General features: G+C 41.3%; 2 protein-coding genes across 3 annotated transcripts in view; one reads left to right on the plus strand and one right to left on the minus strand.

The window, feature by feature from the left end:
• Positions 1–63: 63 nt before the first annotated feature.
• LOC135239665 (macrophage mannose receptor 1) lies at positions 64–23,589 on the plus strand. The gene is made up of 50 exons (XM_064308494.1): positions 64–247; positions 1,458–1,603; positions 1,792–1,904; positions 2,078–2,211; positions 2,370–2,593; positions 2,921–3,030; positions 3,132–3,250; positions 3,563–3,698; positions 3,866–3,948; positions 4,148–4,267; positions 4,495–4,596; positions 4,779–4,937; positions 5,195–5,283; positions 5,877–6,021; positions 6,792–6,833; positions 6,953–7,120; positions 7,640–7,759; positions 8,052–8,162; positions 8,287–8,319; positions 8,436–8,570; positions 8,810–8,956; positions 9,110–9,244; positions 9,923–10,077; positions 10,463–10,607; positions 10,713–10,767; positions 11,235–11,301; positions 11,399–11,532; positions 11,779–11,822; positions 12,018–12,191; positions 13,004–13,158; positions 13,284–13,397; positions 13,525–13,640; positions 13,948–14,102; positions 14,250–14,455; positions 15,196–15,370; positions 15,761–15,982; positions 16,281–16,450; positions 17,356–17,426; positions 17,534–17,634; positions 18,251–18,370; positions 18,520–18,675; positions 18,977–19,131; positions 19,336–19,435; positions 19,975–20,210; positions 20,844–21,030; positions 21,368–21,616; positions 22,034–22,216; positions 22,357–22,413; positions 22,895–23,016; positions 23,168–23,589. The coding sequence occupies exons 1-50, from the start codon at positions 205–207 to the stop codon at positions 23,210–23,212; spliced, it is 6,483 nt and encodes a 2,160-aa protein (XP_064164564.1). The 5' UTR covers positions 64–204; the 3' UTR covers positions 23,213–23,589.
• aff1 (AF4/FMR2 family, member 1) overlaps positions 23,579–27,973 on the minus strand; it is a 46,288-nt gene continuing 41,893 nt past the window's right edge. For both annotated transcript variants that reach the window (XM_064308497.1, XM_064308496.1), the window contains exon 19: positions 23,579–27,676. In XM_064308497.1, the coding sequence (XP_064164567.1) occupies positions 27,555–27,676 (122 nt within the window). In that variant the 3' untranslated portion in view covers positions 23,579–27,554. The remainder of the gene's footprint in view (positions 27,677–27,973) is intronic.

Here is a 27,973-nt window from a genome sequence, read left to right on the forward strand (position 1 = left end):
TTTGGTTTTTACTGCCCTCAATCTTTGGACCTTGGTTTGTTCAAGAAAAGTTGGTGATTCACTCTGGGATTCTCAGAGCTGTACTGATTGACAGCTGGGACAAACAGAGGGTTGTGCTCTGGGAATTCAAGCAACAGTTACTGGAGGATGTGTACAACTCGCTCCTGAGCAGGAAGGCTTTATCTGAAGTGCAGAAGACCCAGTATGTTGCTCATTCTTGTCGTCTTGTCTGGGCTCTTAAGTTGTGGTAAGTCCTCTAATAGCATGGATCTGGCTTGGGCTGCTTGATGGGAAGGTTTGGATCTATGAGATTTACTTTATTTTATAATTTTGACTGTCCTTCGTTTTGTTACAACTGGGTTGTAAGATGCAGGATAAACCGATTTTAAGATGTTTCTTTTCTCTAATGCAGTCCTCTTTTTCAGTCCGTTAAATGCAATTCTTAAAAAAGCGTCTATTTTTTTATTCCAATACATCCAAGTGTGCAGAATTCTTTTGTAGAATACGAGAAATTGATGTCCTTTTTTTCTTCTATCACCTTGTGCTTGCTGTAAGAAATCATATTGTAATACAAAATATGCTGGATCCATTTAGGTATAATGTCTGTAGATCAGGACACAAATTGATTGTTTATAAATTTACACACACCCACATTGCATATTTACATTTAGATAAACGTGATGGTTTTTGAAAAGTTTTCCTTCTAATCCAGGTAAAACAGCACTTTATCTTTACTGCTGGAAAAGCAGGGGTTTTTACAGTGTTGTCATGAGGTTTGGGAATCTCATGACAACACTGGGAATCGTGGGAAATCTATCTTGACACAATGTTTATTTTGGTATGCATCATATTAATTTCCTTTTACCTTGCAGTCAGCACACACAAGTAATAGTTGATAAGATTGTGAATTTCTCCAGGGATTTAGATATACTTATAGATCTGGACATAGGTCTCAAAATTTACAGGGCCTTCTATATGTATGTGGAGTCTTGATTCGCAGGACACACTGAATTAAATGCATACAAGTCTCCACTCTCAAATAGATGGAGAATGCTGGAGTGATAGTATGGGCCTAGAGAAATCATTTCAAATTGTGAAAACATAATATATTTTTCTATGAAAAAGGAAAATGAGTAATAAAATGGGTTTCAAAACAAAATCCCAGCACACCTGGGACAATATGTATTATCACATACAATGGACTACACCAAATGGTCCACATGGGCCTCCAATCTGATTGACCTGCAGACCCAAATCTCATAATAATCCTGCTTTATTATGTAATCCTGCTTTATTATGACCCAAGGTCCCTTTCTCATAATATAAAATATTTACAGTACACCCACAAATAATTGTTTCAGAAAAAACCTCTGCAGTAAAAAGGATGAAAATAAGGTATATTGGCATGATGGATTATGCTCTTTTCTCTCCATTCTCTCTTCCTCCCCTGTGTTTAGCATTTGGCCAGTGTGAGTCAGGATGGAGAGAGTATGAAAACAAATGCTATCTATTCTCCTCGGACCTTAAGTCCTGGCATGACGCCCTCACTGAATGTCAGAGTCTGGGCAGCAGCCTCATGAGCATCCTGGACATTCATGAGAGGGTAAGAGGAAGCCCAGCTCTCTTTTCCTTATCTTAGTAAATAGAAGTCAAACTTTAGGTCTGCACAGACATATCTGTTTTGGAAAGTGTCATAATATTTTCTGGAATACATACATACACATAAATTCTAGGTAATGTGTTACATATTATATTTGGGCTATTATGGGCCTCATGTCTTTGGCTCTGTAGACATGGGTGTGGACTCAGATTGGTACAGAGATTTTCTGGATTGGGCTGAACGACATTGCTGCTGAGGGTACCTGGGAGTGGTCGGATGGGAGTGTATACTACCCCTACCTTGAGTAAGTACTGGAGAACCTCAAAGGTAGATTACAAAAGTAGAGACAAGACTCCTAATGGTGCACTGGGGTGTCTGGTCTGATTAAGTGGTGTGCATTCATAGACACTCCAATGTCCCCTTTCTTGTGTGTTGTTCTTTGGCAGCGGCCATTATTTTCTTATTTGAATTTCTCAGATACTGGAGGCCAGGCCAGCCTGACAACTGGGGTGACAATGAGGACTGTGGACAAGTCGTAGGAAGCTCTCATGCACAGTGGAACGATGAAACATGCACTGTCAGTCGCCGGTACATCTGCAAGCGACCCAACCGTAGGTTCAACTTGTCCCCAGAGGACAGACCTTTGATCAGGAGAGTGCATACGCGCGTATAACGGATCAGCAAAATGGATGAAAGGAGATGATTGGGTTCATGTTCTCTCTGTTTATTCTACCCAAGTCTGCACTCACTCAGAATCCTCCTCTTTCAGCAAACCCGCCCATAACATGTGATGTGGCCAATGAGTGGCAGCAGTTCGGCTCAAACTGTTACAAGTTGAAATCAGACACACGAAAGAGCTGGGCATCGGCGAGGATCGACTGTGTGAGGGAGGGAGGGGACCTGGTGTCCATCACGTCTGCCGAGGAGGAACAATATGTGACAGGTCGTCTTGATGCCTCACTCTATGACCTCTGGATTGGCTTTTCCACCCTGGTAACAGTCTTGCTATAAACCAGTGTATTCCCCCAGCAAAGTTACCTCAGTCTTAGACCTGCACTAGCGCATGCTGAATGTATTTTGTCAACACCGTGAATAAACCCGTTTGGTGTGCCCTTCTTATATAAAATTGTACCTACAGCTATCTTGAACCTACTTTCACTGTTTCAACGTTTAAGTAATGTTAAACTATAAAACTGGATGATCTATACCTGAACAAAGGAAACCGTACCTGTGAAACGGAAAGTAAATAAACAATCTCTTGTTCAACTTCTTTGCTCGGGTGACAAGTCGCAAATGAAAACTTTTGTGTTGGTTTCACAGAGCTGCACAAAACTTTCCTGCCAAGTTCAAGTTGACAGTACACAGTTTCAGTGGTCAGATGCCTCATCCTCATCCTACACCAACTGGGGAACGGGACAGCCTGACCTAACGTAAGGCTGAGTCTATTCCGCTATGGAAGCTGATGAAAAAAATAACTTTTTGGCTGAGGTGAGAAAAGACAGGTGGTCAAGGCCTGCCTCTTTGTCCACAGGGATAAGATGAATGGAGTCTGTTCTGCAGTGATCAAAGACCCAGATGAACAATTTGGGAAGTGGAGGTCCCACCTCTGTCGTCACGAGCGCCCTTACATGTGCAAGCGAGGAATGGAAAGTAAGACATTAACAGCAGTAGGAGCCCCATAGTGACAAACCTGGAAGTTTTTTTCCCCAAATATACTAATACACAAACACCATTTACAGTTTTTTTTTAATGAAATGTAATATTCATTTGTATTCAAGGACTTTATATCCACAAGGGCTGACATCATATGATTTTGTTCTCTTGAGGGGCAATTTGCAATGTAATATACTTATTGCACTCAGTCATCAAAGCAAAAACTCATAAAACAGGTTAATTTTTCCTTTGAGGAATCTAGATTGTTGGGCAGGAAAGTGAACTTCAGCTCTGCCTTAATGATTTCAGCAATCTGTCCCCCGGGTTGGCTCAGCTTCAGTGGGAGCTGCTATTGGGTCGTCAGTAACCTCAACCTTCTGACCAGTTGGCACGAGGCTCTCACCAGATGTTCAGGCATGAGCGCAAGCCTGGTAACAATCAAAAGGCAAGCCAGATCTCACTGCGCACGAAAACACACAGCTGTACGCCTTTCTGTAACTTTGCTGTTCGACGTTTCCTTAGTGTGGGCCTTTTCACAGTCATTTCACCAATTGCTGCATGTGTGTATGACCTTTGTTCTAACTACATATTTTTGGTCTATTGTCCCGTAAGTGAGGAAGAGCAGTTCTTCATCAATGCACAACTGCCTGATCTGCATCAAGTTGATGTTCCTGATGTCTGGATTGGTATCTCAGGTAGGGATATTGGAGCTTTGTTCAGACATTCTGAGAGGATAAGGTTTTCGAATATTAAGTATTCATGCATTTTTTTCCTTTTGTTCCAATCATGTGATAGTGTATAATGTTTTTGCCATGCTCCTGGTCAATCCATTCTCTGGCACTTCTGTTCTTAAAGTCTGCGTGGGAATTTCTTATTTCTCTGTCCTATTCGTAGATAAGAACCAGGATGGCACTTTCCAGTGGGCGGACAACGATGCTATTTCTTACACAAACTGGAACCTTAATTTTCCCCGAAACACACAAAATGTCTGGGACTGTGGCCAAATTTACACAGGTGAGGATGTGTGGGTGCTCTATTCAGGACTGTGAGGAATACACGGGCCTAATCCAGGACTGTGGGGAACACACAGGACCTGATTCAGGACTGTCGGGTGCACACAGGGCCTAATTCAGGACTGTAAGATACACACAGCATAAAGCAGGTCTGTGAGTTCAGAAGAAGAGAAGGTCAATAATATATTTGATTTCTCCTCCTCATTCCATCATTCCCATATTTTACAGGAAATTACAATGGAAAATGGGAAACTACCAACTGCTTCAAAAACCAGGGATACATTTGTAAAATGGTTGGCGGCCAAAACGTGGTACCAACTAAACCTCCAGGTTAGAGGGCGGCACTGGTGAACATCTATGAACAATAATATATATATATATAGGCCTGTAATGTAATATATATATATATATATATGTGTGTGTGTATATGTATGTGTGCATGTCATTTATTTAATTATTGTATGTATTGCATATATAATATAACACCTTTTTCCCCGGTGGTTCTGGGTCAGACTCACACTGTGATGCAGGATACATACTATATAGAGACAACTGTTATCACTTTGAGAGTGAGTCACTGAAAAACTGGCAGGATGCAGATGCCTATTGCATAACCCAAAATGGACACCTGGCTAGCTTCAGTAGTCAAGAAGAGTTAAGTTTCCTGACTGGTGAGTCATTAAGTCTTGATCTTATGCTCTTTAAAATAAAAGTATACTCCAGAGACATCCAATAAATTGAGAGAACTAATATAAGAACAATTTAATTTTTTGGAGATCAACTATGTGCGAGAATTGTTCTTGGTGACAAAGCATTTGGGGTATGGTGACATGGTATGGCAATATTCTGACAATGTTTTGGCTGCTCATTGCTGCATATTATGCATGGGTCTGTGTTTTCTGGCGTCTAATGATAAATGTGTCTATAGCTCATATGACACACTCATCGTGGATTGGTCTGAATGACATTGCCGTGGAAGGGCAGTATGTTTGGTCTGATGGGACAACAGTGCTACCGGTGAGTGTGGGATTTTAATCCACATAATGCTGTCTGCAGACATTTTCACATTTTGTGGATTATGCGTAACCATAATGGACCACACACTGATACAGTATCAATACACTAATACAGTTAGGAAAGTTTAGTTTGAGATTTCATTATGTGGAGAGAGAATGTTATCACATATTCAATTGACTGCATTATATTAACCTAAGTATGTTGATAAGATTTCTTTTCCACAGCTATGAAATTGCTTCCGTAAGGCTGTTGAATTTTGGATTTGTTAGATTGGTTTGGCATGTTAGGTGGAATTTTAGTGACGTGCTACCATTATTGTGTATTTTACACCTGCACCTTCAGTTAGATAAGAATAAACAAAAACCCAATCCATTCGTGTCAATGTAATACAGCACAAATACAAAATATTAATGCTAATGAAAAGGCCTAAAGATCAGATCAGCGAATTAAATGCAGCCACGGCTTTGTCAAATTGTCTGGCCACTTAAATACTGTCAAGGACATTCTGAAAAAAGCATGTTCAGAACAAAGGGTTCTGTTCTGAAGAAGAAAGGGTGCATTGTTGTTAGCAATTTTTTTTCATCTCTGTCCAGGAGCTGCTTTTCTGGGATGACAATCAGCCAGACAACTGGCAGGGCAATGAGGACTGCATACAGGTTCGAGGAGTGGACCACATCAACCCCGGACATCTCAATGACCTCTTCTGTACCACCAATGCCCCTTTCATCTGCAAAAAAGGTTTCAATTTGCTTAATCCTAGCAAGGCACTCTGTGCTGTGTAAAAAAAATTTTTAAACCAAAAACGGTAAAATTATATTGCGCATGTTTGCTATTATTTGCTCTGTTTCCTGCAAGCCACATGGCTGATTGTTTTTCTAGTGGGATGGAAACAGGAAATTCCCCCTTTTCAGTTACATGAAATATTTGCAGTATCTCAAGTCCTAACAAGTAGATTATTTTTTGAAACGTTTGTTCAAATTAATGGAATGATAAAATTTATGTGAAGTAAATGTATTGATAAATGACAGCTGTGTTTTTATTAGCATATTATCACCAAGCAAGTACGTGTTACCTGTTATTTTTGTTTGTTTCTGTTTTTTAAGGAATTTAAGTTATGCTATATTGACAACTTATCAAAATGCACTAGTCAACTTTTGAAACAATTTCATCCACATCAATTTGCAGTGTGTAAGCGTTCATAGTCACATTAGTATTCCTTTTATGATAAACCTTTTTAATGTTTCACGTGCCATTACACTGTTGGCCACATTGTTAACTTCCTTCTGGACTCGATTGCGGATTAAAATCACTGAATCCTCTGTTCAATAAGTTGACTGTTGTTTTAATTTTCATCCCTCACGTGAGTCAAGTATGGGTCTATTACCTCTTCATCCTCATCATAATCATCATTAGAGCGATGGTTTCAGGTTTCGGACTGCAAAAAAAAAAATTTCTGATCTCATCCATTGGCTCCTTGTCCTTCACTTGTTGTCCTTGTTTCTCTTCAGGAAAAGGACAAGGCCCCCCACCCCCTCCAACATCTGGACCAGGTAATCAGGATATTTCCTCTTTGTTAGCACACTCTGAAAATGAAAACTGCTACAAATACCATCTTTGAGTTTTCCTCCTTTTCCCATTGGCGTATTTATTAGTGCGTGTCCCCCTACAGGATGGAATGAGAAGTGCGGCTCCTGGGTGCCTGATCCCTTCAATGACTTCTGCTACCTGTTCAACTCCCTGTCAATGAGAAATTGGGCGGACGCTCGGGCTGACTGCATCAACCAGGGTGGTGATCTAATTAGCATCACTGAGCCCTTTGAGCAGAGCTTTATTCAAGGTCAGGCCTCAGAAAAACAATCATGAATTGCATAAATGTAGCACTGTATCTCAAAGTGCTTTACACAGATGAGGGGAAACACATCTCATACATGGCTGCTATTTTGAGTCAAAATATTCACCATACGTTAGCTGAGGTGGAGAGGTTATTTAAGTCAGGTAAACTGGTAGGTGATGGCTAGGACATGGGGAAACCCCTCATGCCTTCAGTAAGTACCATGGGCTTTTAAAGAAGGCAATGATTCAGGGCCATGCTTTAACACCTCACATGAAAGATGTAATCTCCTACAGCACAGTCCAATCATTGCAATAGCATTCGGGACACGGTGCACTGGTATTGGTTTTACACTTGGTCTGGGGTGAAGACTGCCCCCTACAGGTCTACCAACACCCCTTAAAGCCTCAGGGTCAACAACCTGCTTCTCTTATTGAATTATTGTCTTGCACAGAGCATAGATTCAACTGAGACAATACACACAACTTTGACGCAGCATTTTCCGTGTCTGTTCTTGTCTCAAAGCTCAAGTCCAACAGATTCCTACTGGTGTGGCAATGTGGATGGGCGGCCATGACTCTATTGCAGAGGGAGGCTGGGAGTGGACTGACGCCTCTCCCTTTCGCTACATCAACTGGGCAGCAGGTGAAGACAGAAAACCCATATTATATAATTCATGTGCAATAAAATCCTGCTACATGTTACCATTGAAACTATTCTACTGTGAGCCTAAAGGACCTGAAAAAACATACAGAAAATAAAAAGTCATTGTATAATGTCCAGCCATTATATATAATCATTGATGCATACATCAGTTTGTAAGAATCAACCTATTTTATATGGTGAAGCCATGACATTATCTGATGGATGTCTGAATTGAACGATTTTCCTGAAATTTCCCTCGTTTTTTTTGTAATTACCTGCTTTCTTTTCTCAGGTCAGCCGGATAACTACTACGGGGAAGACTGTCTCTCCATGCTGATCAACTCAGGCTACTGGAACGATGATAATTGTGCTTATCAAAGGGGTTATATCTGCAAAAGACGAGGTACGCTCAGCCAGTGGGCTTTTACAACTGGTGTATGCAACCTAATGAAAGATCATCATAGAGTGCAAACATTGCTGTTGCTTCCCCATAAGTAAACAACTGCTTTCATTTGTTTATGTCACAGGAAATCAACCAGTACCCCCTCCTCCCCATGACGGTACTGTTGCCTTCACTATCCATAAAATATGCTTTATACAGAGACCAGATCATGTACTTTCTTCTTTTCTCTAAAGCCACCACTACTTGAGATGATGATGACCTTCATGTCCACAGGATTCCTCACCTCTTACACCTGTGAGCTATCTACCACAGCCCTTCACTGTCCCCACAACAGCGTCATCAACATCCAGTCGGCCTTCTTCGGACGCAGGAATGACAAGATCTGCCCCTATGAGAATGGAGCCTCAGGTGTGTTGGACAGGCGACTCGAGTTCCCAACAGTAGTCTGAGCTTCTGCTTTCACACAGGTTCCTTTCCATTACACCCATATCAACTTCCATGCTGAGTTAAAAGGCAATGCTTTCATTCCAAAAGACAGGTACTTCTTGATTGCATCCGTAGTTATGCTAAAAGTATGCTGAATGATCACAATCGTTTTTTTTCCCTTTTTTATTTCATTGTTAATACTTCTGCCTTTGCCTCACTAGGATCGTGCTCAGTGGAGGGTATTTTGCCATTGGTGCGAAAGTTGTGCGACAATCGCCCTTTCTGCTTTCTGTATGCTCATGTTGATGAGGACACCTGTTCCCACGTCACCAAATACCTGGAGGTGGTATACAGCTGTGAACAAAACGGTATGTCTGCACTCATGAACGATGAATGATGTATCACGGAGTGATCGAAAGACGATCATGGAGTCTTGGGCTTGATGTCATTTTTAATCACTGTATGGAAAAGAGCACTTTTCTGGACGTATACTGTTAGTCGCTTTTGGTTTGCCCTTTCAGTGTGCGTGAGAGGTCTGGGGGTGGAGGACGGCAACGTCACAGACGCACAGCTCTCCGCGTCCTCGTCCCGCAGCGGGATGGGCCCTCAGAAGGCCCGTCTAAACGGAAACTCTTGCTGGATGCCATCTGAACCAAGTACGCGCCCCCCAGTGGCCAGTCCCCCCCTCTGAATCATTACTGCATTCAGCGTGTCTTTTTATCATCCCTGCCATTCTGGGATCAGTTGTCTCTTGTGCCCTCTACAGAATGGTGCTGCATCAATTTCCTTACTAAAGATGACAAGCAAAACTGAATTTGATTGGTTTACTTGTCCTTTTCAATACAGTGTGTCTGCACTCCCAGAGTCACATTAAATTACTGATGCACCAAAATGAATAATTATCCCACCAAAATGTTGAAAAATAAAAAATATCATATGCATGACAGGTACCAAAATATTGAAAAATAATAAATGTTGGTTTTGTAATTAAATTACAACCTCTCCAGAGCTCTTTCATTCAGTGCTATCATTGTTCACTTTAACAATGACCCAAAACTTAAGTTTCTCTGCAGGACCTCTCAATCAATGTCATTCATGATAAACTAAAATATTTTGTATCACCTGAAAAATCTTAACTCAAGAATGTGGTAAAATAATATTTTAATGATTTTACATGTCAAAACTACTATAACAACTTTGAGTCCTTTTGTGGGCAATGCTGTGATATAATATGTGTAAGAGCACTTATCAGAGGAAAGAGAACCTTTTAACTAGCACGAGGAAGAGTAATCCTTCACACAACTGACCGAAACCGACTCTTTTCCCCACTCAAGGAAACTCCTGGATTCAGGTGGACCTGGGAGAGGCTAAGAAGGTCACAGGCATTACTATCCAAGGATGTCCTGGAGCAGATAATTGGGTGACAACCTTCAAAATCCAGAGCAGCATGGACGGGATTCAGTGGACTGATTACAATGCGGATGGAGGGGTAAGTGTGAAAATTTAAGGACGTAACAATCTTAGTCTCATAATAACATAGTTCTAGTGTATGTCAGCTAATTATAGGGACTCTTGCTTAAAGGGCATAAGCTTTGCAGGGGACTGATCCCATATCGGGGATGAAATGTATTTTTATAGCTATTTATTAGATTTTGATGAAATATAAATCTAGTTTTTATCCATTAAATCCAACCGTTGGGAAAATTTGTTGTATATATATTTGAATGTAATTGTTAGTGGAAAAATAATTAAAATTGAAGTTTTCTTTAAGGAAAAGGTTTAAATGACCATCAAAACTATATCATATTAGCTGATATTAGGTTTTCCATGTAAAACAGTGTTCATGAGAAAATGTAACTTTTTCCCTCTCGCAGACGTTTCCTGGAAGCGCAGACAGAAACACTCCAGAGATGCAGCTGTTTGGCACCCCTTTCTCTGGGAAGCACATCCGAGTTTGGCCTCAGCAGGCCCAGGGTCAGGCCGGACTCCGCCTGGACATCCTGGGGTGCAAGCCCGACTGTAAGCCCACCGCACTACGACCGTTAAAGCAAAGCAAGTAACTCAGTTTAGTCACACTCCCACGGACTTTTTTGGCACAAATGTTCACGATGTTTTTATCTACAGATGCTGTCTCCTGTAGCGCCGAGCCCTCCTTTAACGTCTTTAATGATCAAATGATGTAAGTAAAACTAAATCTGAAATTATTCATCTTTTCCTGTATCGAAAAGGAATTCCTTCTTTTACAATGTTATCAATGATTATTTCTTGACAAACCAATTATGGTTTATTGCAAACCTTTTCCAATATTTTTGTGTTCATCAATTGTTAGTTGTTTAAAAATTCTAAACAGTTAAGGACTGAAACGTTCACAATTTGCACAATCTAAAGATTAGTGTAGCATTGTTGTCACAGAGTTAGGTATACTGAAGACAATAAACTGACATCAATTTTTTTTTTTAATTAAATTTTTAAATTTTGTTTACATATAGATATTTTGCACAATTTCAAAGTCGGCTGATTATAGTAATACACAATAGCAAATTGTTCCAGGTCAAACCTACAGTACTGTGGTACAGGCATCTGTGCAGGATCATGGGTTTTGGGGTTTTGCTCATAATTTTAATAACATTTGTGCGTATATTTCAGGGTTCACTGCCCAGCTGGCTGTGCATCTGAACCATACACAGTTTATGGATCCCAAACTTACAGAGGGGTAAGCAAACAGATCAGATGCACGTTATGATTATTACACATCTAATTATTCTTTTGTATTTACTTGAGAAATGTGGCATCCGTGTGTGTTTTCACAGGACTCTACCATCTGCGCAGCTGCGATCCACGCCGGGGTGGTGCTGAATGAAATTGGGGGCGACTGCACGCTGATGAAGTGGCCAGGGCAGTCCTTCTATCCAGGCTCGACCAAGAACGGCATTATCTCCAGGCAGTGCGTACCACGAGAAGCTCCTGTTCGTTCACACTTCACGGGACCTTGAAGCATGCAGCCCATTTGAATATATAGGATTACCAATCTCCTTATCATTGTTACTGTTTTTGACAAAAAGATCACGCTTCATTTTCTGTTCACTTTTTAATATTGATGGATGGAATTTATACTGCCTTTTTCACATATCCAGTACTCCGGTACCCACTAAACACTGTATTCCTGATTTTTCCTTCTCACCCTCCACAGATACAACGCAAATTTTCCAACATCATACCAGTTTGCAGACGGAGGTACAGTATGTAGGATAGCGCTACACTGACTCACATGTCAAAGCAACAACACTTATATAATTTAACTGGTCTTTTTCATTTCAATTTCATCCAATAGGTTATAGAGAATCAGTAGTGATATTGGGACGTATGTCAGTAATGCTTTCATGGTCTGCGTGCAGAGAGCACTCACTGGCTAATACTGCTCTATTACAGAGATGAGGTGCTCAGGTCCTGACTGGTATGAATTTGGTGACTTCTGCTACAAGGCCTCCAGTGACCTGAAAACGTGGCACAATGCTCGGATGGAGTGCAAGAAGCTGGGCGCCGACCTTGTGTGGATTCTGTCCCTGGCAGAGCAAAGCTGGCTCCAGAGCTACCTCTACATGGGTGATCATGTGACCTGTGCCTCATGAGTCTCTAGCTACACAATGTCCTTGAAAACTTCATTGGAGCCCTAAGAACAATTGACCAGCAGTTCTAAATTGCTTTGTTGGGAGGAAGTGAAATCACGTCATTTGAGTTAGGGCTGGTGTACATTATATGAGCTGCTGTTTTTTTTTCAGATTGGGACCAAATCATAAGAAAAACGTTTGGACTTAATGTCGCAACTCACAAGCTTTGAGATACCATTCCAAACTGTTCCATCTTGTTTTACTTGTTTTTACATGTCAAAAAAATTTGGGCACTGTTGGCTTGAATTTATCTGGTGTGAGAGGTCATGTGAGTGGATTCTGTGTTTTGATTCCCGTTGACCAATCAGAATACTATAATCCGATCAGTTGTCACAATCTGAACCTCATGTGTGAGTGTGAGAAGGCATCCAAACTCCGGATGACATAACCCGTGAGAAAATCATATAATGCACACCTGCCCCTTAGCCTGACAATTAGAAAAATGATGGGCTCATTGTGAATATAGCCATGGTTTCCATTGGGAGTAATAGATAATTAGACCTCTTATTCACAGTGTTGTGTTTGTAAAAATGTTATGGTCAAGTGTTTTCATTGAGTCAAATAACGTATTATTCCCACGGTGCCCTAGCTTCATTACGAAATTAGCACAAATATTGAGTCAATGTTCTATGGATACACAAACACAAATGGAAATGTGACTAACCTGACTTGAATGAGCATAGTCTCAAGCAGTGATTTTCAATGCCCATGGGTTGGACTGATGGGTTTAATGTGATCCTTTTCTAGCCACCAGTGATGTATGGACTGGGCTGAATGACATGGCCTTCCAGGGCTTCTTTAGCTGGGCTGACCACCATATGGTCCATTTTACCTACTGGGCCCCTGGAGAACCCAACAACCATGCCGGGTTTAGTGAGGACTGTGTGGAGATGTTACACCAGGTATAAACTCGGCTTCCTTCGTTGAGTCTGAAGCGTTGTAGTGCTAACACCTTCAAACCTATACTTGCATTGTCTTAAAAAAGTGTGTTTGAGCTAAATGCAGCACCATCTTTGTTTTTTCATAGACTGGCAGGTGGAATGATGTGCCATGCACAGAACTGAACACATATATTTGCAAGAAGCCCAAAGCCCACTATCCAGCACCATCGGTTCCTCCAACTGTCTACGGCTGCCCAGAGGTGAGTTCAACACAGCTGACAGTACATCAGTGTCTATAGCCAATTGTAGTACTGTACTAAAATTGTTTAGATAAAAGTAAAGCATGTAGGCTGTCATTCTGTGCCTGTTATATTGCCCATACTGCAGGGTTGGGATGCCTATACCTACGCCTGCTACTGGATAGAAGAGACACCAAAGACATGGTCCGAGGCCAAGGCCTTCTGTGAACAGAGAGACAGCAAACTGCTGCACATCATGGATATGTGAGTGCACCTTGCTTCACAGACATTGTTTTCCGAGCCACACTAATCACAAGGGGAAGTGTGAGTTGGGAAAGGGGGGTACCATTCGCAAATAGAGCAGAGCAGAGAGTTCTTTCTGGTATATGGTGGGATCACTGCATGTCAGTTCTAATCCCTACCCTCACCTGGTTTATTCTCAATTCCTGTGGGTTATTGTGAAAAAATTGGGGTTGGCTTGTTGCTGAGAATATTGTTCACAGAGCTTTCACCACCAAGAAATGTCAGACAGTCCACGGCCCGTGTGCTTTCTTTTGTGATGGGGTTCCAGATATGAACAGTCCCACTTCACTGTGAAGCTGGCAGGCTACACTGGTTTCTGGTGGATTGGGTTACGGGCCAAAGGGAGTGACTTTGGAGGAGTGGATTACATCTGGGATAACGAAGCGCCGCTCACCTTCACACATTGGGACCGGAACCAGCCAGGTACAAGCTGATGGATCTGTCTGCCTTTTCTTTAGCATGAACAAGATGCAGTCTTTTATATTTGAACTGTAGCCAAGGAAGGGAAGGGAAGCCTGCAGTTTACCCAGGACACTAAACTTAACTCCTCTCTGTCTCTGGTTTCTCTAGACAGTGGAGACGGATCCTGTGTTGCTATGACAACAGGTCCCACTGGTGGATTCTGGGATGACAAGGCCTGTCAGGAGTCCTTCCCTTTCATATGTGAAGGACAGCGGGATGGTCTTTCTCCCCCCACCCGTGCCCCCACCCCAGAACCGACACAAGATTGCGACCCAGGCTGGATATCTAAACGACATTTCAGGAACTGCTACAAGGTGTGTGAGCTGCAGCTCACCCCCACCGCTCAGGTGGAAGGGGCTGTTATGTATTTCATCTCAGAACCGGTGGCTGATATCCAAACTACCCAACCCGCACCTGGCTATGCATGTGTCTTGAGGAGAAGACCAAAGGTCACAAGGCTCAATTTCAAACTGTATTACTGTATATCCAGTGAGCAAAAAGGGCCGGTGTGGGTGCAGGTTTTGTTTTTTCCCAGCACCAAGACACCTGATTCTACTTAACAAGGTCTTGATTGAAGACCATGATTCATTAATAAGCTGAATCAGTTATTGTAGTACTGAGCTAAAACAAAAACCTGTACCCACACTGGCCCTTTTTGAGATACGGACACCCCTGGTATAACTGCACAGATCAATGGTTGTCATCATAATTGCTACCTCTAAATCTGATTTTAATGATTTCTGAAATAGTTAAAACAACAAAGCAATATGAAGAATTGAAAAGAAAAGAAAAAAAGGAAAAAACTAAATTGCAGCTTGCTGTTCAATATAAGTGTCTTATGTGACTGCAACAGAAATGGAATCCTACCATCCTACAAAACAGCAAATTCGCAAACAAAGTGGAAATATCTGTATGACCTTTCAAATCAGGGCTGCTGGATAAAAATACATTTTGAATTTGAATCAGAGACTTGACTCTGTCAACTTGATCTTGTCTCCCTGTCACTGGTTCCATATGATTTTGAATTAACCTGGCTGTGTGTGTTCTCCTGTAGATCTTTATGGTGGACTACTCTAAGAAGAAGAGCTGGAATGCGGCAGGAGAGGACTGCAGATCCAGGGGGGCAGAGCTTGTCAGCATCCACAATTTTGAGGAGGAAATCTTCCTGTCCAACTACTCCAAGGGCAGGACCAAATGGATTGGTCTGCAGCACAATGCCATAGAGGGAGGCATGTACAGCAGGAGCATGATTGCCCTTTTCAAATAAATATGAAGCGAATATAGGAGTCATATAAACGTCAGAAATATATTTTGCATTATTCTATATGAGTAGCTCCTGCACAGACCTGGGTCAAATATCTATTTATTTTGGATTCAAATACTTTTCTGTGCTCGATTGATCTTGTCTGGTGTAATTGAGCCTGCCAATAATGACCAGAAGGCGGGGTTCGCACTTTTTGAGAGTATTTCATTGGTTCCAATACAGGTCTGCTTGTGCATCACACTTCTTTTCTACCTTTCGAACATGATTGATTCAAGTTGATTACATTGACTATGTTCATGATTAATGCCTGCAATTTGGCAATCTGAATAAAGCTTTATTTACATGTTGGGTTCAGGTTACCAGTGGAGTGACGGTTCAGCTCTCAGCCATACCAACTGGGGTTTTGGGGAGCCCAACAACCACCAGGGTCGAGAGAACTGTGTGGAGATGGTGAGCACGGTCAATGGCTCGTCCTGGTGGAATGACCTCAACTGTGATGCCCATCAGGACTGGATCTGCGAGATCTCCAAGGGGAAGAAGCCCATCATCCCCCCGGTGCCTCCTCCACCTTTACCAGGTGACCTACACTCTCTTCTTAGCCGTACTGTTCCCCCTTTACTGATATTATCAGTTGTCTCAGCTGTCGGTTAGCCAACGAGTGCTGATTGAATACCGAGGCAAGAAACTGACACATAGTGTAAGTATAACCAATCCAAGCTTCGCAATCATATTGGCAATTGTCTCACATTACAAAGATAAGCCAGATGTTCTTGTCTGATTAGTTGATGACAAAAAACATGAACAGTAAATGTGTTTAGGAAGGTAGTAACATGGACGTGACAGACTCACTTACCTGGACCATTATTTGTTCATAGCACCTGAATGTGGCTCCAACCCGGGCTGGCGGAAGTACAAAAATACCTGTTACTATTACAATGACACTGATGTCGTGGACTTCTACACCGCTATGCTCAGATGCTACGCGGAGAAAGCAAGGCTAGTGTCAATCACTGACAAGGAGGAGCAGGCATTTGTCAACAGTATGGTAAGCACAATTCTGCAAACATGCTATTATACAGATAGTTCCATAATTATTGGAACACTTGATAATGATGCACAATAAAGACTGTACAGAACAAATAACATTATGAAATTATTATAAAGTTATTAAATTATGATTTGTTGTAATTTCCTCCTATGTTGAAAATATTGTACAGTATTTAAGGATTCATTGGAATCAAAGTAAAAAAAAAAACTTTACCAATTATAATTTCCCCAAAAAATATTTTTTCCATCCCTGTGATTAATAGTTGGTGTACCCTCCCCTGGCAGGGATGATGGCATTAAGCCTTTTTCTCTGTAATTGGTCTTCAAGAACACTGGACTTGAACACTGGAAAACAGATACAAATTACTTTAAATCATTTTTGAACAAAAAGATATCAACAATTTATTCTACAATATTTTGGAATCCCATAAATACAAATTCTTATAATAGAACTATTACATTTATACCTGTGGAATGTATGAACATGGTCTTCAGGAATGCAATGGAGTTTGAAGAAAACATTTGGAAGTTGTATTTTGAAGAAAACAAAATTGAAAAGAAGGATATATAATCTAATTGGTAATACAATATATTTTGGACTGTGTACTTGGTCTGCAAGCATGTCCTTGGGCTTGGTGAATATTTTTAAGGAATTTGACATTTCACAATAGTAAGTAAAGTAATAGTAAGTAAAAACCTATGAAATTGGTACCAGTAGTGGTTGTTCATTTTGACTTTAAGTATATGCTGCACTTTGAAGAGCACAGGTGGCCTAATACAACAGAAAACAGAAAATGTGATTGCAATTGCATTGCTTAAAATACAAATACTGCTCAGTGGGTTTGACTGGCAGATATAAGTGCAGGTGCTGATTCACTGACCTGTCTTGCCTGTTTATTGCAGGTGGGGACAGGGCAGCTCAGCGCAGGATGGATTGGAATGGTGATGGCAGGGATCGCAGGAGCAGAATATATGTATGCAGTCGCTCGTTTCCATGCTGATAAGCAGTGACAGTTTGGTAATAGGTTAGGCTACAGTGCTGTAGGCCTTAACCACTAATTTTATTACTCCCCTTCCATAGCTGGGTGGACCATTCCCCAGTGACATACGTAAACTGGGCAAAAGGGGAGCCAAATAATGCCAACGGAGAGGAACAGTGTGTGCAGATAAGCCAATATCCAGGTACTTTTTCCACACAGCTATCCACGGACATTTACATACTACTGTACATTTGGACATTATTTATGGTTCAGTTAATGGGCGGATTTAAGTTAGCTAGGATATCTTTTGGATGACAGCATTTGCTCATCCCAAACATGAGGTATGTGCCCACAGGCTACCCGCCATTAGTGGGATATACCATGTGCCACTTCTCCTGCAGCACTGTGTGGCCTGGTATGAGAAAAAAATAGTACTGGATTGCAGGCGTGTGTGCCAGAGAAGTGTGTACACTTACACTTCAGCTGCAGTGCTCCTGGTGTAGGGTCACATGGCAGAAGAGGCACAATTGGACAGCCGAGACTGAACAGAAAAAAGGGGAAACCTTTTCAGAACAAAGTATTGGTGTCAGGATTTTAATCAATAAAATGTTAATGATACACAGACCTAGCACTTGCGTTGGTGGCCTAGGTGAGTTGTCGGTGAAAGTAAACCAGCAGTAAACCAACAAAGCAGCAGAAACATTAAAAATGCGATGCTAATATTGTAACACTGTATGAATTACTGTACACAACTACTTTCTTCATGCAGTAAATGGACCCTTACTGCATAGAATATGTAATCCAGTCTTGTTTTGCAGGCACTTGGAATGATGTGAACTGTGGTAGGGATACTGCAGGTTATGTGTGCAAAAAATACCCTGGAGATAATCATACTCCACCCCCGCCTACACAGCCTTGGCCAGGAAACTGCCCAGAAGGTGACAAAACTTCACTGTATGCGACATAGATGTCACCTGAATGAATAAACAATGCACTTTATAAAGAACAGAGACTCCTTCATAGATTCTACAGTACATCAAATGCAGCACTCATAAAAAACATGGCTCAATTGATTAATTTTCCCTAGGATGGAAGATCTTCGGAAATAAGTGCTACTTATTCAAAGGAGATCACCACAATCAGAACGAATTTAAAGCTAACTGGACCTTCGCAAAAGACTGGTGCCAAAACAAACTGGAGCCTAAAGCAGACTTGGTTGTCATTGACAGTCAGTACGAGAATGGTAAGACTGGATGCAGTGAGCTCCTTGTAACTTATCCAAGAATTAGTTAAGGCTGCCCAACCCTGTTCCTGGAGATCTCTCGTCCTGTAGGTTCTCATTATAGCCCCAATTTTTCACACCTGGTTCAACTAGGTTAGCAGCCGAATCTCTAGCTGTTGAATGAGGTGTGCTTTGTTAGGGCCTACAAGAGGGTACATTTTCAAGGAACAGGGTTGGGCAGCCCTGAATTAGCTAAACCTTTCGCATGAGTCCAGTCCAGTAGCTGTGCACATTCAGCTCATTGTTCACGTCCCGTTTACAGATTTTGTGGCCAGCTACCTTAAGGACCTGGTCATGCCCGTTTGGATCGGTCTGTCTGATATTCTTCATGAGGGGAAGTTCGCTTGGAGCGATGGGAGTCCAGTCAAGTACACCAACTGGGCTGAGAAAGAGCCAAACAACAACGGAGAGATAGGGGTGAGACAGTCGCATTCTCCTTAAACTGCACCTTCCCTCTGAGATGGGCACAGTGGGTGCACGCATTACAAATGTAATAGAGACGGAGAAAGACAAAAGCAACCACACAATTGCACATTTGAAAGACCAAAAAGGCTTGAAAAAAATGTCTACAATGTCAAAAAAAGAAGAAAGAAATGAAGGACTTTTTTCTCCTCCCTCTAGGAACACTGTGCATCCATGAGTCACAGCATCCTGGTCACTGGCCGCTGGAACGACGAAAAATGTCACGAGAACAGAGGCTGGGTCTGTTACGTAAAGAAATGTGAGTCTGGCCCTCGGGACACCATCCGACAAACACCTTGCTGTCCAGCGGATTCACACTTTCCACTGTTTGGGTTACACTGTAGTTTCCACTTTGTCTGTCATAATGGCACGGGGCTTCCTTCCAAAACAGCCTTGAGCGCACCTGAGCAAGGTATACCATAGAATGCGTGCTGCTCTTCGTGCACGATATCCCATTACGGTTTGACTTTTTATCATTGAAGAAGATTTTGCTTTCTTGTTGCGTCATTAAGAACACAGAAGCAGTCCACATACATCAGACACTTTTAATTTGATGAACCAACAGCATAAATATTGAACCTAAGTTAAATATTCAGTTATGAGTAGAGACACGGAGCAGTACCCTAAAAAAATGTTTTTTTTGAGAGAATTGCTTATTTGCAATAATGTTACGATCAAATAATGTGGTTGATTACTGTACATTATAAAGTATATGTAAGAAAGGTTTGCACATGAACTCATGCAAGCTATTTACTGTCTGTCTGGAGTGTTCACTGTGGTCCCTCGTGCCTCACACAGCGAGCAGCATACCTGCGCCACCGCCCACCAGCAGCCCCTGCCCCTCAGGGTACATTTCCTGGAAAAAGAACTGCTACAAGCTGGCGGAGGAGCCCAAGACATGGGAGGCGGCCCAGGAGGCGTGCGAACAGGAGAAAGGCAACCTGGCTAGCATCGACCAGAGCTACGACCAGGCCTTCGTGGCCGGGGTTGTGCTTCAGGGAAAGTCAGACGCCTGGATTGGACTCAGGCGACAGGTACAGCTAATTATTCCTGGTTAGCAACCTCCGCTGTTGTAGTAATAATAATTGTTGTAACAAAAACATTGCTAGCAATAAAATTTGTAATGAAATATCAAGTATGCCCAGAGCACTGATGGACATGATCTTAGAAATCGTATTTTTAAAATGTTTTGAGGCGAGACTCAAATCAGCTGCTACCACTGATCTGTCGCACCCACCTGTATCCAGGGGTAGGAGCGCCCCCTGCTGGTGCAAATCGTTAACCATTTCAAATGTAACCAGACCAGGAAATAGTCTCTAAGTACTAAGCAGTAATCTGACTCTGCGGTATTTAATTAAGTTAGAGAGAAAGCTGTGCTGTAATAGTCCGACCTTTTCATTTTTTCTTTTTTTCTCCAATTCACTAGTTCCCCCACACCCTTTTTTCTTCTCTTCCTTTTTTTCTTTCTGTTGTTTCACAGTCTTGGTGTTCAAGAAGGGCGTGTGGAATAGCGGCATTCTCTTCCCTTATATGTATAATTAATAAATAGAAAGATGTGAAAACAAGACGCCTGGAGCATGCAGAATGGTGTTTAACAGTATGGCCAGGGCGAAGATGGTAGAGCGAGTGCAGCTCTCTGAATGTGACTTTGAACGTGCCGTTTGTAGGAGAACGGCGACTCGTACTCCTGGACGGATGGCTGGCCCGTGTACTTCACGCACTGGGGGCCTGGTGAGCCCAGCAACCACGCGGGCGAAGGTTGCGTGAGCATGCACGCCTCGCTCCACCTACACGGCCTGTGGAACGACACGGACTGCCGCTCCGCCAAGCGCTACCTCTGCAAAATCACCTCAGGTACCCACCTCCCTCTCCAGCATGAGAGAGAGGATCCCTGCTCTATTCAAATAATGTTAGGGCTTTTGGTAGGTGTGTAAGAGTGAATCAAGCAGATTAGTAATATGTAATTGCGTTATGTACGAGAGAACTCACTTTAGTACACTGTATGTTTTACAGTATGGTACAAGTTCAAAAACTATCACCATACCTGATGAAAGGCTTAATTCTAACACTCTTTTAACATGTCATTGAATGATGGTGTTACAGTTAGGGTTGTGTTATTAGTACTGCGGTTCAAAGGCCCACGTTTATAGAAAATAATTTTAGACCATCACGCCGATTCCTCAAACCACAGAGAAACCTCCGCCAACTCCGGCACCTGGAGACGGGAAGTGCCGTCGAGGCTGGTGGCGCTTTGGGCAACACTGCTACTTCGTCTACAATGAGAAGAATGGCTACTCCTGGCCAGAGTCCAGATACAAGTGCCAGCAGCTGCACGGAGACCTGGTGTCTCTCCATAGCCAAGCTGAGGTGGACTTCCTCAGGAACATCAACTACACCAAGTACCACAACGTCTGGATTGGACTCACCAGGGACCGATCCTGTAGGTTTTCCCCTTCGGTATCCGGCAATGATGCACTGTGTTTGCAGAATGGCCCTTACAGGGGATATTAGGGTGCTGCCATTCATTCTGATTGAACCAGATGCTCTGCCCAGTACACCCAGTTAATGTACTGTAAAATTCTTAATGGATGGACTGGAATAATGAGCCAGTTACAGACCCTGCACACACAGGATAACGTCAGCCAAAGTGTTTTTCTTCCAGAAGCTGGGTGACATGAAGATACGAAGGTTCTTCATTTATGACTTAAAATGGCCAACAGACAGCGCAGTACTGCTGTCGGTATATAGCAGTAAAATTGAAAAACGGCGTGAAATCAGCAAAAATTACAACTGACTTTAAATTATAAAAATAATTTAACCATTAAAAAACGAGTGAACAGCTGCACTTTTCTTGCAGTTGGCTGGGGGTGGACTGACATGACGAGCCTTGGTTATGTGAACTGGGCTCCGGGGGAACCGAACGAGGCCTTCCACCCGGGCGACGCAGGAAGCGAGAACTGTGTGGAGATGTATCCGGACGGGAAATGGAACGACAACAACTGCCTGCAGAAGAGAGGCTTCGCCTGCCGTCACCGCCAATGTGAGGCCCGTTCCCCACCAACAGAGCCGAGCACGAGAACCTCCAATAAACCAAGAGCTTCAAAATGTACAAGGCTATGGCTGATCATCACCATGTGCAGAAAATAACATCTGCATTATCACTCTACTTTTCTCCAACAGACTATAACACTGATGAAAATGGTAATCCAGTTATCCCTACAGATGCACCAAGACATAGTAAGTAGTTCATTTTTACACACAATCTCTCATTTAAACATTTTAACAGAAACGTAATAACAAATACAAAAAGGATGAAATTTCCTGTTGTACTACAAATTTCCAAAAGCTAAAATTCAGATTACAATCATTATAGAACTAGAAAATAATTAAATTAATGGCTAGTTTGTATAATATAAACACTTCACAAAACATTACTGTATCATGATAATTCATTTTATTTTTGCACAATATTCAGACCCTAACCTATAAAAGCAACATATAATTAGGTTAGTCCAGCTACATCCTTGGTTGGCCCAGATTAAAATGAAATCCAACTGAAATATACTTTGTTCATAAATTTGTATACCATATGTAAGCTGGCTTTTCACAAAAATTCTCACTTATATGAACATAGAACATTTGCCTAAATTAAGATGGATGTATTGTACTGTTGCAAAATGGATTCTGGGTCTCTGAATTTGCCCATATTTTTCTTAAGACGGTGGAGCAATTGCTGGAGGCATCATTGGGGCTGTGGTTATTTGTGCTTTGCTGTTGGGACTGAGTTACTACATAATCAAAATTTGGAGACCAGCCAGGTTTCTGAAGAACACTGATGTGGTAAGTAGAATTTATTTTAATTACATTTATAAGGTAAAAAAAAGCTTAAATTTTTTCTTAAAATAGAATGGGAACTTGCATTAAGTTCAGTTCTTTATTGGTGACCATTATTATCTTATAGACTTTCATTTGTTTTTGATTTGATTTGCAGGCTAATTTCTCCAACGCCAACTACGGAGAAAATATGCAATCTTAAGACCTGGGATTCCAGGACCGTTGCTTCTGTTAATCTAACCATTAAATGCACCGCTGGTGAAAAATCTCTATAGCTAATTTCTTGTAAGATGAATGTCTTTTAAAGTTCTTGGTGTCTCAGAGAATGTCATGAATAAACATGAACCAAATTTCATTACTCAGTATCTCAGAAATGCATTTATTAATATTGTAATTTATTCTGAGATAAATTCTGACACAGGTACCAATAAATTTAGAAAGACATCTGCATGTCATTTAATTATGTTGTCTGAAAGGCAGAATTCAGTGTTCATGTAAAAAAAAAAGCTTCAGATATTTTGGTTTCCCTGCTACATAGTTTTGTGTACAAAATAAAACAGAGACTGCATGGTTTCCCAACTTTATTGCTTCCTTTCAAATATTTTATATTACAGTTTACTGGTCAAGAGGGTGGAAATTCACTGGTGAGCCATTTTTCTAACTGTTGAACAGTTTTTCCCTCATACCAGTTCATGATCTGTAGCAACCTAGCTACTAAACTTCAGAAAAATGCCTTCTTTAGAAAGGAAAACAAATGCAGAGGCATCTTCAACCAAAATCTATTTTCTATCTACCAGTCTTTACACATCCCTGTATAATGCAGCACAAAGTATTTACATCTTAAAGGAAAAAAACTGAAGATGACAACATAATTCAGCACACTTGCCCCATAATTGAATAGGTACATGTGACTTTTGTCCTTTTTGTGCCTAGACCTGTAATTCAATTTTTTTTTTTTTGCACATGAAGAGCATACTCCCTTTGCATACAGGAGTATAGCCACATTTTGCACATAAATTTCACTCTAAAACCTTAAAAAACAAAATAATACAGGAAAAGCTGTGATTTTCATGTTGGTGGAAACAGAATGCTCTGACACAGGTTTCTCTTAACTTCTGATGTGCAGCAGTGACATTTTATATGCAGTGGAGAAAACACAAAAATAAATATAATAAAAAAAATAAAAAAAGACCACAGAGTATGCTTGAAATACACTGTAATCCACACATTTTACTTGGGGAGAACTGTAAAAATTGGAACCTAAAATCCATAGTACCTGTGTACTCATTTCATACCTTCCAAAGTTGTACAGTAAAATGGACAAATACAAGAAATACCATATTTTGTGCTTCAGTGCAGCCTCTGCATCTTCACATTTAATATCAAATGTCTTTTCCAGTAGACCCCAATCGTTTTTTTTGTGCCATACCGTTTAGCTAGCCAGACAGAGTCTGGGCTCTTATTTAACTATCTGTTACACCAGCTCAACACTGCTGTCAAAACCATTCTTGGTTCCGTTGTCAGTGAACAACAACAGCACAAATCTTCCTTAAGCCACAAAAATGCATAAGAAATCTGATTTTTTAAATTAATTTATTTTTTGTTCACCAAAAAATTATTGCTGTGCACCCATGTTTAATCCATAGCTACAAGAAACATACATCAGTCGCACTTCATTTTTTGTGACATTCGGGTTTGTGCAATTTTTTTAAAAAGAAATTCCACAAGAAATTAGAAAATTTTAATTCACTCAACCAAAAAAGTGCAACTGCAGCAATTGATATTGGCCAGATCCAGTGTAGACTAACAGTCCTATCCAGATACGCACACAGGCTGAACAGTAACAAACCAAGGAGCACACAGAAATAAAATGTAAGAATATTGATAATATAAATAAAGAAAATTTCCATTTGGTCATAAAAATAAACTGCATTACAATCTGGTTCAAGCTATTACTAATGCAATCGTTTGCACATCTATACAATACCTTCAGAATCCCAACATAACTAAGTCATGTGGCCAGTATGAGCCAGTATCACTGATGCCGATTTCCTCTTTTTTGATCCTTGACTTTGCAACCATTCAGTCTGATAACCGATATGAACTGCAATGTCATATTGTTTTAAATGTTCCTGACAAAACAGCAGGTTATTTAGCACAGCTGTTTAGTTGTCCACAGGGTAAACAGACACTCGTAAGAAATCAGAGGTAAGAATCAGATGCAGGAGTCGGCTAACCGGCATTGTGAATTCAGTGAAACCACCATCTGATTCCTCAATTTCTGCTTTCATTATTTAAGTAGTTTTAAGCCCCACTGAAACAGCCACAGTATTTTAATTCAAATTGAAAGGTTAAGACTCTCAGTTTGATTACACTTCACGTGGGGAGGAAAAAAAAAAATCTTGACTTCAAAATGTTCTCCTGGAAGTTTATTTTAAAAAAGCTACCAGCAAGGTGGGAGGGGACAGTCAGGAGTAGTGTTGAATGCATTAATCTCATGACTTCTTGTCAATACTTGCTGGGGGGGGGGGAGAAATTAACGCCAGTAAATATATATATTAAAGGGTATTCATAACAAAAAGGGAAGGTAATGAATTTGATCAAATAAAATAGATATATATATATATATATATACATACACATTTCCAAGCTTTATGTCTGTGCTTTAATACATAAAATGTCTAAATGATAATGTTCTGGGAAAAATAGTGTTTTTGCAATTCTATATACAACATAAGGACAAGCAGAAAATTCCTGGTTGTTGCCTTGACATTTTCCTTAAAAAAAAAATCAAACAGGTTGCTGCATTTAATCCCCTTCCCCCTCCTTCCAATCAGGTGATCGTGTTGGGAATGATTTCATACCTGAATTACAGTGGTTGCCAAATATGTATTAAGTATTGTCTGGGTGACGGGGAAGGGCTTTAACAGTTCATTAATCTAAGGCACACATTTAATTTTCAGGAGAATGCAAATGTCTGGCTATATATAAAAAAGGGAAATCTACAGTTAATTGCACACTCATAATAACGGGTCTAAACTGATTGTACTCTGAAAGCTACAGCATTTTTTTTTTTTTTTACATTTTCCAAATTAATGGTCAGGGTTAAGATTATGGCTAGGTAAGCAGATGTTGCTGTTGAAGGCTGAACGTAACAGGCGCAGATTTAAGTGTGTTTATAATCACAGAAGCACCATCCACGTCATCAAAACTACAAAGAACCAACATTCAGATCGGTCTTGGTGTGCAGAACAGATGAGGTAGAGTTGCTCCTGCCTGAACAGTGGGTCCCGGACAAGGCCTCTGTGTTACGCTACCTAATTTGTACGATATTTTACAAAATGTTAAACCTCCCACCCGCAGCCTACTCCAATGTACTGGGGTTTGAATAAGCAAAGTATAACAGTTCATTAATGAAACCAATTATGACTGAAAATGGCATAATGGGCCCAGGTTCCTGCAGCATGGTTTAATTCTTTAGAAAGGGTTTAATTCTCAAAAGAAGCCACCAAAACGCATTCCAAAATCAGTTGTATTACGGCCTAAATCCATTTGGCCATAAATTAAATATGCCAATTAAAAATACTTTAGTAAACATCAAATATACTTAAAGTCCATGGATCCACTTTAACAGTGATGCATCTCATATTCCTTAATAAAATTCAAACTTATTGACTCACCAGTGCATATTTGGTTTATTACTTTGTTTTTGCTCGCAAACAGATGCACGGCAGAATTCATCACCTGATCACTGGGTTCCAACATTTTAATGCAAAACCTACAGTTCACCAAGCTAAGGATTTCATTAAATAATAATCACAGTATAACAATAGTAATAATAAAAAATAATGATAATAAATAACCGCAGGAGGAAACATTGGCACCCAGAGTAAGTTTCAATGGGGATGTGACAAGAAGCTACCCAGCGCACGCCAATCTGACGCCGCCACCATTTCCCACACCATATCCCACATACCCATTCAGCCCATAGAAAAGCTCAGACACTGCTGACATCACCGGCCCCGCCCTGCACGGAGCCGGGTGGAGAACCCTTTAATACGGGGGGGGGCGCTTGTACAGAAGCTGCTCCATTTTGGGATGAGGACAGACGTCTGCACACAGGGAAGGCAGCCCCGTGCCACGTACGGGTCAGCCTGCAACCCCAGAACCCTCTCAGGGCCCATTCCTCTCTGGACCAATCAGAACCATGTTCCCACTGAAGGGAGGGTGCAAAGGGAGAGTGCTGTATCTAAGGGAGAACGTGGGGATGGAACAAAACTACACAAGGACCGTGGCATTGTAGTGGACCCTGCGTTTTCTTTTTGGCACAGACACACCGAATCCCTTTTACTCTGTAGGAAAGTTAAAACAAAAGGGGAGGAGGGTGGGCTTGTTTTCCATATGGACAAAGTGCATAGGGGTCAGGTCGCATGCTATCTCGTGGTGGCCGGGAAGCTAATAATTAAACAGAAAAAGAAAGGTTACCAAGGGGCTGCATAGAGCTGTGAGCAGGGCTTTCAGCAGGGCTGTCTGCAGGCCGGGCGCTACGCTACACTGGAGTCCAGTCTCAGCCACTGCAGGCCCTGGCGGGTGTGACGGACCAGCAGGCTCATGCTGGAGGTCAGGCTCAAAGGGCCTAGTGCAAAGTCCAGCTCCGGCAGCAAGCCTAGCACAGACAAACACAAACGGACACATTGGTCAGTCGCCTCAGCTTTCACTTTTACCCACCCCCAGCAGACTAAGCAGCACGCCTGATATGTGGTAAATTACAAATGTGATTAACGATCAGTAGTGTTTAAAACTGCTGCTTCACTAAGCCTATGCTAAGTGACAAAAAATTACAATTATAGGCAAAATGAAAATAGATGCATAGAAAGCACATTTTTCAACATTATCCTGGGTGAGGCCAAATCTAAATTCAATTCCATTTTAATGTTTTACCCACAAAAACATTAACAATTAT

Source organism: Anguilla rostrata, chromosome 14 (genome assembly GCF_018555375.3).
Source record: "Anguilla rostrata isolate EN2019 chromosome 14, ASM1855537v3, whole genome shotgun sequence".
NCBI lineage: Eukaryota > Metazoa > Chordata > Actinopteri > Anguilliformes > Anguillidae > Anguilla > Anguilla rostrata.

Bases quoted from the DNA above. Each gene is read 5' to 3' on its own strand.
- LOC135239665 (XM_064308494.1), top strand. From the start codon at position 205: ATGTTGCTCATTCTTGTCGTCTTGTCTGGGCTCTTAAGTTGTG. The intron at 9,245-9,922 runs GTACGCGCCCCC...TCCCCACTCAAG, and splicing joins CTGGATGCCATCTGAACCAA to GAAACTCCTGGATTCAGGTG. The intron at 18,371-18,519 runs GTGACAAAACTT...AATTTTCCCTAG, and splicing joins GCCAGGAAACTGCCCAGAAG to GATGGAAGATCTTCGGAAAT.